The sequence below is a fragment of the Hylobates moloch genome, unplaced genomic scaffold (assembly GCF_009828535.3).
Source record: "Hylobates moloch isolate HMO894 unplaced genomic scaffold, HMol_V3 SCAFFOLD_1, whole genome shotgun sequence".
In the NCBI taxonomy this organism is placed as follows: domain Eukaryota; kingdom Metazoa; phylum Chordata; class Mammalia; order Primates; family Hylobatidae; genus Hylobates; species Hylobates moloch.
This window is the reverse complement of record NW_026652276.1, coordinates 123,519,064-123,532,512: the sequence shown is the minus strand read 5'-3', so window position 1 is coordinate 123,532,512 and position 13,449 is coordinate 123,519,064. Positions and strand designations below refer to the sequence as shown.

General features: G+C 47.0%; 1 protein-coding gene across 1 annotated transcript; it reads right to left on the bottom strand.

Moving 5' to 3' along the window:
• Positions 1-182: 182 nt before the first annotated feature.
• CCDC201 (coiled-coil domain containing 201) lies at positions 183-10,072 on the bottom strand. The gene is made up of 3 exons (XM_058436264.1): positions 10,055-10,072; positions 3,126-3,557; positions 183-266 (listed from the first exon to the last, which is right to left on the bottom strand). Exons 1-3 carry the CDS (start codon positions 10,070-10,072, stop codon positions 183-185), a joined length of 534 nt encoding a protein of 177 aa, XP_058292247.1.
• Positions 10,073-13,449: the final 3,377 nt, after the last annotated feature.

Here is a 13,449-nt window from a genome sequence, read left to right as displayed (position 1 = left end):
TGCCTCCCAGAAACACATTTACAGTCTAAGCAACAGGATCTTCTCAAACCCGTTCTTCCCACCCCACGGAGAAGGCCAACAGCATTGGGGGCCAGCCCAAGGAGGGCACCGTGTGGACAATTAAGCCAGCCCGAGGCAGGCAGCTCTAGAGCACCCTACCTTCCTGTCCTGGCACCAAGCACTCAGTCATCGATGGTGAGCTCGTGCTGGGTGGCTTCCTCGATGTTCTGAAGCACGTAGATCTCCCACTGTCGCACTCGCTCCATCTGTTTAAAGGAAAGGCATCACCCCATAGCAGCATCCATCTTTACTGGAGACAAGCTCTTCTGCTGCAAAATGTGCTTTAGAAAATAAATGCCCACTCAAGGTCTGCAGCTGGCCCAGCCAGCCCTATATAATTCTGCCTGTGTGCTTCAAACATACTTCATATGGGGTACTGTACCACCCAGAGGGCCCACTTTTGGTGTGGAGACAGACGAGTGTATAGGTGAATGGGGTAAGGTGCAGATGAAGTCTGTGTCTGAAAAAGGAGGGGACAGGGACAAAAAGTGCCAGGGAAGGGGCAGACAGGCTGCAAGCATGGAGTAGACAAGCCTGTGTGGGAACAGGTGCATAGGTCAGTCTAGATGGGATTTTGTAACTGTGCTCTCTAGAGCCCCCTCTTCTAGGAGGGTGTTCAGGGCAGCTGCAGCAGGGAACGAAGGAGGCCTCCCCAATTCAGCACAGGGAAGACGAGGGTGGGTAAACTCCTGACACTAAACACGATGCCAGGATGGAATAGAGACTGGAACCTGGGGATTTTGCGTGGCTGAGTCAGATCACGTGGAGTGTGGCTGGGGTCCACCGGCCAACAATGGCAGGCCCACCATGGGTCAGTGGTCAGTGTCTTCCTAACGCCCTGAAAGTGTAAGACAGAAGCAAACCCACGGGACTGAGAATAAGGAACGAGAGGAGCCTCCAGAGGGCCAGCTGTAAGAGCAGAGGGCCTGAGCCAGAGCCAGCAGGAGCCACCAGGAGGCATCCTGGAGCAGAGACAGAGTGGCCAAGGCTCCAAGCACCACTGCTGGCCAGCAGAAGGGGCCAGGCTGGGGTCTGCAAGATCCCGTGATCATCTGGTAGGAGGACCAGCGAATTCCCAGTGCCCCTCCCTGCCTGAGGCGGGGGCTGCCTTCCTGGTGCCCGCTGTTCATGTCTGTCCACAGAGGGTGACCTCCAGGGAGGCTGCTGAGAGCTGAGGCTCTCAGAGGGCTGTGTGGTGCAGGCACTGCCTGTCCGGACTCCCAGAAACTCAGTTTGTCACAGCGACTAAGGAAGACGCAATAGCCTCTGATCCCACAGAGGGGCCTTGTGAGGATCCAGGCTCAGCTGGGGGCAGCTGGGATGCTCCATCAGGAGCATCCACAACATGCATTCCACATGGGTTGTTCCCCACAAGCTCTACCCATAGTGAGAACTTTAGGCCCCTTCTCACCTTCAGCTCCCAGAATACCCCAGCCAGTCCCACCTCTCCTGGCCGCAGGTGGGAACATTAACCCATGGGGATGCTGACTAGCAAGAAGTGGTAGATGTGGTGCAGTGAAGAGGCAGTTAACCCCCAGGTGACCCTTGGTGGACAGTTCCCACTTGGAACTCGGGACTTTCCATCAGCTCCCACCCAGCCCTGTGATGGCCCCCTCCAAATCGGGAGGCAGCAGCCAGGCACAGCTATAGGACAGCAGGGCATGGAAAAGAGGCTGGAAAACTCCACTGCAAAATCAGCACCCTCAGAAGGTGAGAGAAGACAGGAAGCAAGCCAGGGTAAAGAACACGAGGGAGTGCGGCAAGGAAGAAAATAACATCATCGCGCAGTAACCTTGGAAGGCAGAACTGAGCAACTCTCCTAAAAGGTAGAAGGGCTAAATAGCAAATAGAAAAGAAACTCAGAGAATCAATCAGGATGTCCAACATCCAACTGCAGAGGATCACAGACAGAGAAAGAACACAGAGCCCAAAGTTAGGAAGGAAAAAGTACGGGAAGGTCTTCCAGAGTCAGATGGGGCCAGGTAGTGTCCAGCAGCTGAGCAAGACTACTTACCCCAAAATGAAACTCAGCACCACCAAGAAGCACAAAAGGGACCTGGAGAGGCTTGGGCAGGTGGGAGTCAGGGACAGGGGCACACAGGGCCTTCCAGTTCTGAGAAAGGGCTCCAAGACCGCTGGCTGGAAAAGTGCCCCTTCTTAGGAAGCTACTAGAGCAAGGCCAGAGGATAAACCAGCAAATGGGCGAGGAGGCAGAATTCTGCCAGGAGAGGGCCAGGGCACCTCCCAACTGCCTGCTACACTGGGGATCAGAGCCCTTGCAATCCTCTTCTTATTGGGTCCTTTCAGCTTCACAGCATCTCCAACTAGCAAAAGAAGAAGATGGGCTCTGAGAGTCAAAAGTACGTCTCGGAGAGTGTGCGCCCTGCTGGTTCTCCAGCTGTGGCAAGAGCCCACAAACCTGGTTATGGTGAAGGTGGGACATCCCTGTCACAATGGTCCATGGGAAGACACCAGAGCCACCCTAGCCAGGTCCTTAGAACTGCAGGAGTGCTCTAGGAATGTAACAGCTCCCTCTTCAAAGCATAGGAAGATGCGAGGAGACTCAGCACAGCGAGGCAGATTTTTACTAGAATAGGCTGTTTTCTGCTATTCTGTAACAAGATGACATATCAGACCTTCCCTGTCACCCCCAACATGTCTGCGAAGCCCCAAAGCTGAAAGAGTCACCACCCAGACTCCTGTGAGCTAAAGAGCAATGACAAAGCAGCCAGCCAGCGGCAGCCTGGGTCTGGATGCCAGACCATGAGGCCAGGAAGCTCATGTTCACCACAGGCAGCATCAGTCATGGGGGCCCTCAGAGCAGAGAGCTGTCTTGGGACAGGGCAGCAGCAGGTGTCAGAAAGGCTGGACAGCATTGATCCTGTCCCATGTGACCTCATGTGCAGAGTAAGTGTGTGTTGGCCCCCGATGCCACACCATGGGAGCATTAACTGGGGGGAGGAGGGTGTTGAGTGCTCCACGGCCCAAGCAGTGCTCACTCTCCTAATCTTCCACAGGGACCCTGAAGTCCTGGGGAAAAGGGATGGGACAGGGATAATGCATACCGCAGCTGCCCGCCTCTTCGGGTCTCGTCTCTTCCTCCGAGTTGTGTTCAGGATCCCAGGCAATCCAGGGTTTTGTGGCCAGCTCTTTGCCCGGAGGGACTCTTGCTGCTGCTGGGCTAACGAGGCTGATGTGGGCGGCTCTTCCCCAGGAGCTGAGAGATCCAAGCTGGACTCCTTGGAGGCCCAGATAGTAGAAAGCCTCCTTTTCCTGACAGTGGCTGGAGGGCTGACCCCTGCTGGGTGGGATGCAAGGTCCTGAGAGAAGTGTGCAGGCACTGGGGACCCACTGAGATAGGAGGCACCTCCCGATGGCCTTGGGCTCCAGCCCAGGGCTGCCTCCTCAGGGGTGCTGTGTTTCAGGGGCTTTCTCAAGGTGGGGCTTCTGATCTCTAGAGAGGGGCTGTCATCCTCAGAGGAGCTCAATCCTGGATCCTGCAAAGTAAAAACAGAGTTTTGAGTCCTAGAAGGTCATCGGGAGCCTTGAGACAGGCACTAAACTCTGACCCCAGGCACATTCTTATTTAAGCATGACGGCCCCATGAGGCAGACCCAAGTTGTTGCCCAGAGAGGGGAGTGTGCAGAACCCAGGGGCAGAACTGCAGGCCCTGAGATGGAACCCTGCACAGGGCTAGACCACACCCCTCTGTGCTTGCCTTTTCATGGATGTTATTATTGTCAAAACAGTAAGCATTAGTCAGAGATGTATTTTTCAAGAATAGGGTTGAAGCATAGAAAACATTCAGGTAAAAATATTTTTCCACCAAGAAAAATTTGTAAGGCATTGTCAATGAAATAATCCTGACTTGTAGACTCACAACATAAAAAGGCAAAACTGTTGACAAACGTTGTAGTATTTTATGAACAGGTGAAGCACACTGGGCAGGTGGCTTGCGGTAGGTGGTGTGTGCCCTGGAGGTAACATCCCAACCCCGAGCCCCAGGATGGACTGTAACAATTCCATCACAGCCAGTGTTTTCTTCCAAAAGAATGCCTTAAGTGAATCATGCTCCTGCACTCACACCCTTTTCTCAGATACTGATGAATTATACCCAGCAAGCACATTTGTGTTCACCATAAGGTATGTGCCTCTGCAGTGCCCCTTGAAGTCCATCCATGTCAAAGTGACCTGACAGCAGATTGAGTTGTCCAATTGCTTTGTAATGATCTCTCGGTGTCTCAGACACACACATGCATGCTCCTAACTGGCATCTCTGCACATCTGGCGATTTGCTACCAATTGAGGTAACTGCCAAAGCAATACTAGATTTCTCATTTTATGTTTAATCCCACTTGAATGGAACTATTTCCTGCATTTATTTTTTGGTAGTAGGAGTAATAGTGCCCAGTTACAATGTCTGCTGCAGGCAATGACATCCTAAATCTATTAAGGAAGCCGCTGTCATTCAGGGTATAGAAAAAACTGGAACTTTTCTAAAAGAAAAGAATGTTAAAAATGGAATGATTTTGACATTTCCTGATGCATGCCTACCAATACTGTATGATTAGCAAGTGCATATCCATTGCTGGACAGAGCCAGCAATCACGAGAATCACAGAACTTACCTGGGAGAGACTCAGAAAAGCACATCAGCATTCCTGAAAACAGGTCCACTCCAGTCTAAGGTGAAAGCCTGAGGGCTGCCCCAGGAGTCCACCTGCTCAGGGCTGGCTTGTGGCTTCTTCCTGGGCTGATAATTGTGTCGTAAGTTCAAGGACATCACCACTTTGCTAAATTATTGTATGCATTTGTACACAGAGAGGATTATCTGGTAGTTAATTTTGGGGGAGGCATAGCTAGAAACCATTTTAATGGTGGTGAAGTAATAGAGAGCTAAGTTTCTCTTAGAACAAAGAGATAGATGAGCACTTGCTTTAAACCTGAGATGGATTAGGAATATTCATTCAAAGTGGTGGGAAATTATATTAGTTATTTATGGGGTAATAAATACACCAAATCTTAGTGGCTTAAAACAGACATCTGTAATTGTAATTTCTATGGGTCAGGAATTTGGGAGCAGCCTCTCTGGGCAGTTCTGGTTTGGGGTCTCCCATGAGGCTGTCATTGAGGTATTGGCTTCATTCATCTGAAGGCTTGACTGGGGATGGAGGTTCTATGCCAAGGTGGCTCACTACCCACATGCCCTGCAATTTGGTGCTAGCTATTGGTGGGAGGCCTCAGTTTGTTTCTGCCTGGCCTCTCCAGGGGCTAGTTGAGTGTCCTCCAGATACAGAACTAGTCTCCTCCAGGGAGAGTGGGCCAAAAGAGCACAGCATGGAGGCTGTAATGTCTTTGTATAATCTAACTTAAGAAGTCATACTCCTTCATTTCTGCAAAACCTATTGCTTGCACCAGTCAGTTTTCTTCAGTGTGGGAGAACCCCACAAAGGTATGACTACCAAATTGTGATGGTCACCGATGGCCATCTTAGGGACTGACTGACATAGAAGAGATAGTGAAAATTGCATTTAAGGAGAAGCCAGAGTCCCCTTGTCTGTGGCTTCTCCTGCCTCACCCCCAATGTGAGGCCTCAGGACTCCCCTCACTCTTCAGAGCACAGATGGCTGGACAAAGAATGGAAACAGTCTTACATGATCCCAGGAGATGAGCCCTGTATTTTTCAAAGCCAGCACTCTGACATGGTTTTTGCAACCACTCTGGGGAGGACCCTTCCTCAACCACCCTGCCCTCAGCTTTCAGGGGAAGGGGCTATAGCACTTAAACACAGCTCTCATTTTCTAAGTGAATTCATCTTGTTAAAGTCAAACAATATAGAAACAAACAAGTTATACTAGAAAGTCCAGTTGAAAGTCCAGTCTTAACCTTTCTCTAGTTCTTCTCCCTCTAGGTAGTTTCCTCTAGTACTATGTTACCTCTCCTTCCAGCATACTTCCATGTAAGCAAATATGACACATGCATTCCACATATAAAGGAAAAAACTTAGGTATCCGCATAAATGGAATCATAACACACATTGTTACATAGTTTTCCACATCCTTGATGATTTCTCATGTCACTGACTCTTTTGAACAAAACATGCACAATAGAATATTTGGATGTGGCATAAGGAGATAGTATAGAAAGAGCTATGTGTTTAACTTCCCACCAAGGCCTTAGAATGAGGCCAGGGCAGAAGAGGTTTGAAAAAAAAATGTGGTCTAGGGAAGGTTCTTCTTGGAACCATCTATTCAGTAGAGTGTGCTGGAACATTTAAAATCTGTTCTCATTGATTTCTTATAGCATTCTTATGAGGTAAGTATGATTGTAGTCAAGTCACCAAAGGAAATATTCAAACCCAGTTGGTTTATTGGCCTGAAGCAGAAGCAGCAACAATGAAGTGTGAACTGGAGTTGGTGAAACCAAGCCTTCCCCAGGAGCAACTGTTCTTTGGAGGTCTGGCTTCACATCCCAAACCCCTCAGGCTTGGCCGGAAAGGAGGGAGGGTGTGCCTCCTCCTTTTGGGATGATGAGTTGATCATGACCATTTACAGAGCTTCTACTGTGTTGCTCTTGGGGTATGTTTATTTTGTACATCGTTTCCTTCAGCAAAGCCTTTAAAAATGGATTTGTGTGATCTCCAAATAACCTGAAGGATAGGATTTACTCCAGAGCATGAGTCAGCATCAGAAACTGCTAAACTGCTTTCCAACATGCCTGCACCATGTTTCCATCCCACCAACCAGCATCCATTACATTGCTGGTGGGTTGGAAGAGTAGTACAGGCAAGTTGGAAAACTGCTACTTTACAGTTTAGTTGCTCCACCTTTTTTTTTTTTTTTTTTTGAGACAGAGTCTCGCTCTGTCACCCAGGCTGGAGTGCAGTGGTGCGATCTCAGCTCACTGCAACCTCTGCCTCTTGGCTTTAAGCGATTCTCTTGCCCCAGCTTCCCGAGTAGTTGGGATTACAAGCATGCTCCACCATGCCCAGCTAATTTTTGTATTTTTAGTAGAAATGGGGTTTTGCCATGTTGGCCAGGCTGGTCTCGAACAGCTGACCTCAGGTGATCCACCCGCCTTGGCCTCCCAAAGTGCCAGGATTACAGGCGTGAGCCACCACAGCCAGCAGTTGCTCCACATTCTTACCCGTATTTGACACTGCCATATTTTAATTTTTAAAAAAGTTTTCTGACGGTCTAGTAGTGCATCTCATTTGCACAAGCAGCATTTTACTTGCAAGTGGTTTTGATTTGCATTTCTGTAATGAGTAAAGAAGTTGAACATCTTTTCATGTATTTATTTACCATCAATATGACTCCTTTGGTAAACTGAAAGAACTAAAAGCCAAATATATTTGTCATGTTAATAAAGGCAAACAATAAACTCACCTATTGAAACACTGAGATTGGATTAGAAAGCAAAATCCAACTATACATTGCATACAGTGAGACATATCTAAGACAAAGTACTGTAGAAAGCTTCAAAGTAGAATTATGGGCAAAGATAATGCCATAGAAGTGCAAATGAAAAAATGTGGACATCAATATTTATATTGGAAAAGGTTGAATTTATAGCAAAATACACGAAAGAAGACCAAAACTGGAAGTACAGTGTAATAAAAACAGAAACCAAAATGCATAGCTGTTATGATTACAACAGACAATACAGCATCAACATTCACAGAGCGAAATCTTAGGGAAAAAAATACAGAAAATCAGAAATAAAGTAGTAACTGAGACTAATTCACCTTTTTAAGCCCATGCTAGATCACAGTGGAGGGAATAAAAAACCACCACCAACAAAAAAACCAACAACAACAAAATCAAAATCCCATAGAAGATTATTTTGTTACTTGGAGGATAATCAGCACTTGGAAAGACTTAAAATTCTTCAACTTCAAAAAAGAGATCGAGATCTCAGAGTAAAGTTAAGAAATGGGGGTGAGAAGACAGACTGGGACTTTAATCAAACAGAAACTGCAAGGTAACATAAGTATATTTTTATTAACAGAAACTACTTTTAACTAATCTATTTATAAAAGTGAACTAAAAATCAGTACTTAAATGTTGATAATTTGATGTTTTCTGAGAAAATATTGTAATATATTGAAAGCTTACAGATAAAACAATTTAGTATTGTTTTACAAATATATGCCCAGAACAGATGACCCAGACATGCGTATGAGGATGTCATGTGGCAGAAGGTACATCTCAAATGATTTGAGAAGAATGTGTTTTTGTTCTCTTTCATCACATCTTCTTCTGGCTGGTTGGCCACTTGGGAAAAAAATAATAACAGCAAAGTCCCTATAACTCATGGCTTACACTAAAATAAATGACAAGGAATGTAAGATTTTAAAAATTCATAAATTACCAGAAAAAACAAAAAAACTAAAAATCTGAAACAAAGTTGGGTTCTTAAATCACATTGTTCACCAAGATAAATTCCAAGTGGATTAAAGACTTACATGTAGAAAAGAAAGCCATAACAGTATTAGAAGGAACTATCAGTGCATTATCTATAAACTTATGTAAGGCTTTGCTATGACTCAAAACACAGTGGCCATAAAAGAACTAGACTACATATAAACTTATAAAAACTTCTACAATAAAAGGAAAGAAAAAAGATACACCAATGCAAAGATAAAAGGTGAACTACAGTTTCTATAAAAGATAAACAAGCAGTGAATCTTCCTATTTAGAAAAACATCCAACGACCTGATGGATAAATCCACAAAGCTTCTTAACAGTTCATAGAAACTGGTCCTTCAGTATACACATGCTGAACCTCATTCTCAGTAATAAAAATGCAGGTCAAAATGAAACCCAAATTCCCATTTGGTTTTATCTATTGGACTTCAAAAATTTAGAAGTATGAAAACTTTAGACAACGCAGAGAGGAAACTGGAACATCTTCTATGGAAGGCAATTTGGAAACTGGAACATCTTCTATGGAAGGCAATTTGGTAGCACTCAAATTTGTAAGTTAATATTCTATTTGGACACCAACTTCCCTTCTGGAGAGTTACTCTATAGAAGGATATTCAAAGCAGCTAAAAACAATGTTTCCTTATGGTGGGGAAAGGGCTGGAGGACAGCAGCGGTCACTGTGCATCTTATGCTTTTGAAACTTTATGCTCTTATACTTTTGATCACTTTTGAAACCACAGACATACATTTTCTATTTATAAATAAAAAAATAGAAAAAGAATCCCTACTTCTCTGACGAAGAAGCCCCGGCACGGGGAGACTAGGAATGGGGCGCCCAGGGCTGCTGGGTTGGGAGAGGGAGTTACTTCATCCAGCAGGTGGAGCTGTAGGCTCCAGAGCTGTATGCAATGCAGGCTGCTAAAGACAGGTTTTAGCTTCAGGTGGGATTGTGATCTACTTCTGCAGGATGGCACTTCCTTTTGCATCTAGAGCAGGAGGTGTCCTGTCACTGTGCCCTGGGGCTGCTGGTCCCCTTGGTGGCCTGGCTTTCCCTAAGGGCTGTGGCTAAGGTGGTTCTTAATGCTGAGGTTCCAAAGGCCTCATGAGACAGGCCAGGGGAGGACATGGAGGAGGACCAATGCCCAGTGTCTCAGGACAATGCCTGACCTCATCTGATGTCACTGAGATTGTGCATGGGCTCTGGGGAATCTGGAGGGCGTGGGACACACCTGGGGCCTCAGAGTCCAGGCTTGGGAGATGTGGAAGCCCAGGGGCTCTTGCAGAAGATGTCTCCTGCAGGCCATGTCGTGGGCATCAAGAGGAGACGGAGACTCTGGGCAAGGCTCCCAAGGACCCCCAGGGTGTTAGTGCCCAGCCTGCCCAACCCACAGGCAGCCAGGACCAGGCCACAGCTTTGTGCCAGCTCAGGACAGGGCCAGGCCTAAGGCCAGTCCTCACCCAACCTCTTGCTCGGGCAGCCTTGAGTACCCTCCCTTCCTACCCACCCGCCACCCCTTACTGTATTCAGCTAGATCTCATTCCCAGGCTGCACCCCTCCCCACCTACCTGCACCCCAGGCTCCATCCTGCTTTGCCTCTGGGGCTGGCTTCCAAGTGGGCAGTTACAGCGCCTACCCTGTGGCCCTCAGCACCAAGAAATACCTGCCGTGTCCCCACTTAGGCCCAGGTAGGTATGCAGGAGCCCACCTGAGCTCAAGTTAGCCTGATGGCCACGCCATTGCGCAGGTGTGGGGCAGGTTTCCTCGCCCTCTAGGCCTTCCCCTTGTTGGTTTCTGTTGTGTGCACCTGAGCCTGTGGGAAGTGCAGGCTGGCTGGGCACTTGTAGCCCCCCCACACCCCAGCAACAAGCCACCTGTGCCAAATACTGTTTGATGTGCATCATCACAACAACCTAAAGGAATAGCAATTACCACCTCAACTCAATCCACAAGGCAACTGAAAAAAAAAAAAACACATTTCCATATCAAGAAAAGCAGAGAGGACCCACAACCATTGGACTACAAAGTATGTTTCTCTGCAGAAGACTCCTTACCAGTCCTTCATTCAGTGCTTCTGAAACTTGAGCTGCTCAGAACCTCCTGTAGGGCTTGTTAGAGCCCAGAGCGCTGGGCCAGCCCCAGTTCCTGATTGGGCAGGCCTGGGCAGGGACCCGTGATTGGTATCACTTAATGACTCCCAGGTGTTGCTCTGCTGCAGGTCTACTTAGGAACCACTGCACAAATGAAAGGCAACACGTGCCACAGAGTAATGGTAAATTACCCAATCTATACTAAAGCTGATCTATACTAATAGTAATCTTTAACCACGCCTTAAGTTTTTTGGGGAATGGAACTAAAAAGAGCAATTCAGAAGCTAGTAACGACTAGAGTGATCTGTGGTAGTTTGTTCTTAGACACAATCTCAGTTTTCTAACAACCCCAAAGCAAAGTTTTTAGTATGCCTATTTTATTTTATTATTCATTTACTTTTTTTTTTTTTTTTTTTTTTTTCAGAGAGAGTCTTGCTCTGTAACCCAGGCTGGAGTGCAATGTGATCTTGGCTCACTGCAACTTCCGCCTCCCGGGGTCAAATGATCCTTCTGCTTCTGCCTCCCAAGTAGCTGGGATTACAGGTGCATGCCACCAGGCCTGGCTAATTTTGGTACTTTTTTGTAGAGACAGGCTTTGCCATGCTGCACGATCTGCCAGCCCTGGCCTCCCAAAGTGCCAGGATTACAGGTGTGAGCCACCATGCACGGCCAGTAAGCCTGTTTTAATAAGGGAAAGACAGCCCACAGTTGTGGGGCAAATTGCTGGAGTTCATGTAGTGGTATTTAGCAGAACCAAGACAGGAACCCAGGACCATCTGACTCCAAAATAAGTGCTTTTTATCCCTTGCTGCTCTGTATTGTTTTTCTGAACTTTGCCACTAAGTTGCCGTGTGATTTTGGTGAATGAATGCTGTCACTGGCTCTCTCCTTTCTCTGTAAAATGAAGTGCTATGTGAGGGCTTTCCCAGCTCTGAAACATTTGCACATAGGAACCTAAATGAGGAGGCACGGCTGCAGAGCTAAGGGGCTCTCAGCACCTAGGCCCGTGCACAGCACTCAGAGCTGAGGCCTGCGGCGGATGCTCACCCTCACCCTCTGACTGTCTGCTTTCAGAACACTCAGTGGCAAGAGAGGTTGAGATCCCTGAATCCTGGGTTCTTCCTGAGGCTTCAGAGAGCACTAGAAAGGGTTTGTCAGAGAGCCATCCCAACTTGTCCTGTTTGGCACAGAGCAACACAGCCAGGTGACTGACTCCAGGTTCAAGTGCTGAGGGTGGCTCGAAAGTCTTCTACCCTGGGGGTGGGGCTGTAGGGGTACAGCCTTTCTGGAGTGCAAGTTGATGTGAATATATGATACACTTAAAAGCATGGATGGCCTTGAACCAGCAATTCCGCTTGTATGAGTATGTCAGGAGATAATTAAACTGAGTCGTTCCTTATTTCCTGTTAACTGGTAGCCGTGGAGTGTTATCTTTAAAAGCCCAAGTAGATGCAGTGTGCATAGCCAGGAAAAGGACACTGATGAAATAAATTAGAATGAATCTGAGGGTAGGAACACTTTGCAGCCAATATGTGAGTATGAACATGTGTATGTGCATGGATGTACACATATGTGCATACACACACTACAGACAAGATGTTTGTGATATATTAAAGGAGATAAAAGCTATAGAATAAGCAGTATAGTGTGATCTCATTTTAAAAATGACACAGGGCCGGGAGCAGTGGCTCATACATGTAATCCCAGCACTTTGGGAGGCCAACAGAAGTGGATCACCTAAGGTCAGGAGTTTGAGACCAGCCTGGCTAAAATGGTGAAACCCCATCTCTACTAAAAATACAAAAATTACCCAGGCATGGTGGTGTGCACTTGTAGTCCCAGCTACTCGGGAGGCTGAGAGACGAGAATTGCTTGAACCCGGGAGGAGGAGGCTTCAGTCAAAAAAAAAAAAAAAGGAACAAAATTCACACAGGCACATATGTACACACATCCAAAAAGAGACACACAGAAATGGTAGCGTTGGTGATATCCAGATGGCAGGATGGTGGATAAACTTTAACATCATTTAATTGCTTCGCATTTTTCTAAAAACAACACCTAATGAATAAGAGTGTTTGAAAGTAAAGCTCCCTTAGCACAGTCAATTCATTTTCCAGATAGGGAAACTGAGGGCAGCAGAAGGGAAAGGCTTGTCCAGAGTACTGGAGTGAAGCAGCAGGGGCTGCTTGGTCCCAGTTCCCAGTTCCTGCTCCGGTCTCTCTTCCCTGCACTATGCCACCTGGGCGTGACTGAGGACAGAGTGGTTTGTTCTTAGACTGGAGTCCTGAATTACTTTTGAAAGCACAAGAGTCTAAGTTCCCTGTCATAAGACCTTAACAGTCCCAGGCAAGGATGAAACAGATGCACATGACAAATATTTGTCAGAAGTACCACTTGGCCCCAGAATAGTGGCCTGCAGAGATGACCACGCCCTATTCCCCTGAACCTGTGAATCTGTTCTGTCACATGGGAAAAGAGACTTTGCTGATGGAATTAAGGGTCAGACCTTAAAATTGGGAGAGTATGCTGGGGAGTCAGAGGACAGCAGAGTGTGTCCTGGTTAGAAGGGGTCAGAGGGCAGGAGAGAGGGGCAGACAGCATCAGAGAGCCATCAGGGTGAGGCCATGTCGAATCTTGCAGAGGACGAAGAAACCACAGTGACTTTCCCAGAGGGCCGTTCTGAGCACAAGGAAGAAAACAGTAACTCAGATAACTACCATGAAAACCCTCTTACCTGGTGAGGAACCCTGACCTCCTATAGTGTAATTATTTTCTATCACAAGGACTGATACAGAAAAATCTAATGTGGCAGGTGCTATTCCATTTGCCAATGTGAAAACTGAGGCACAGAGCTATCAGGCAACTTGCCCAAG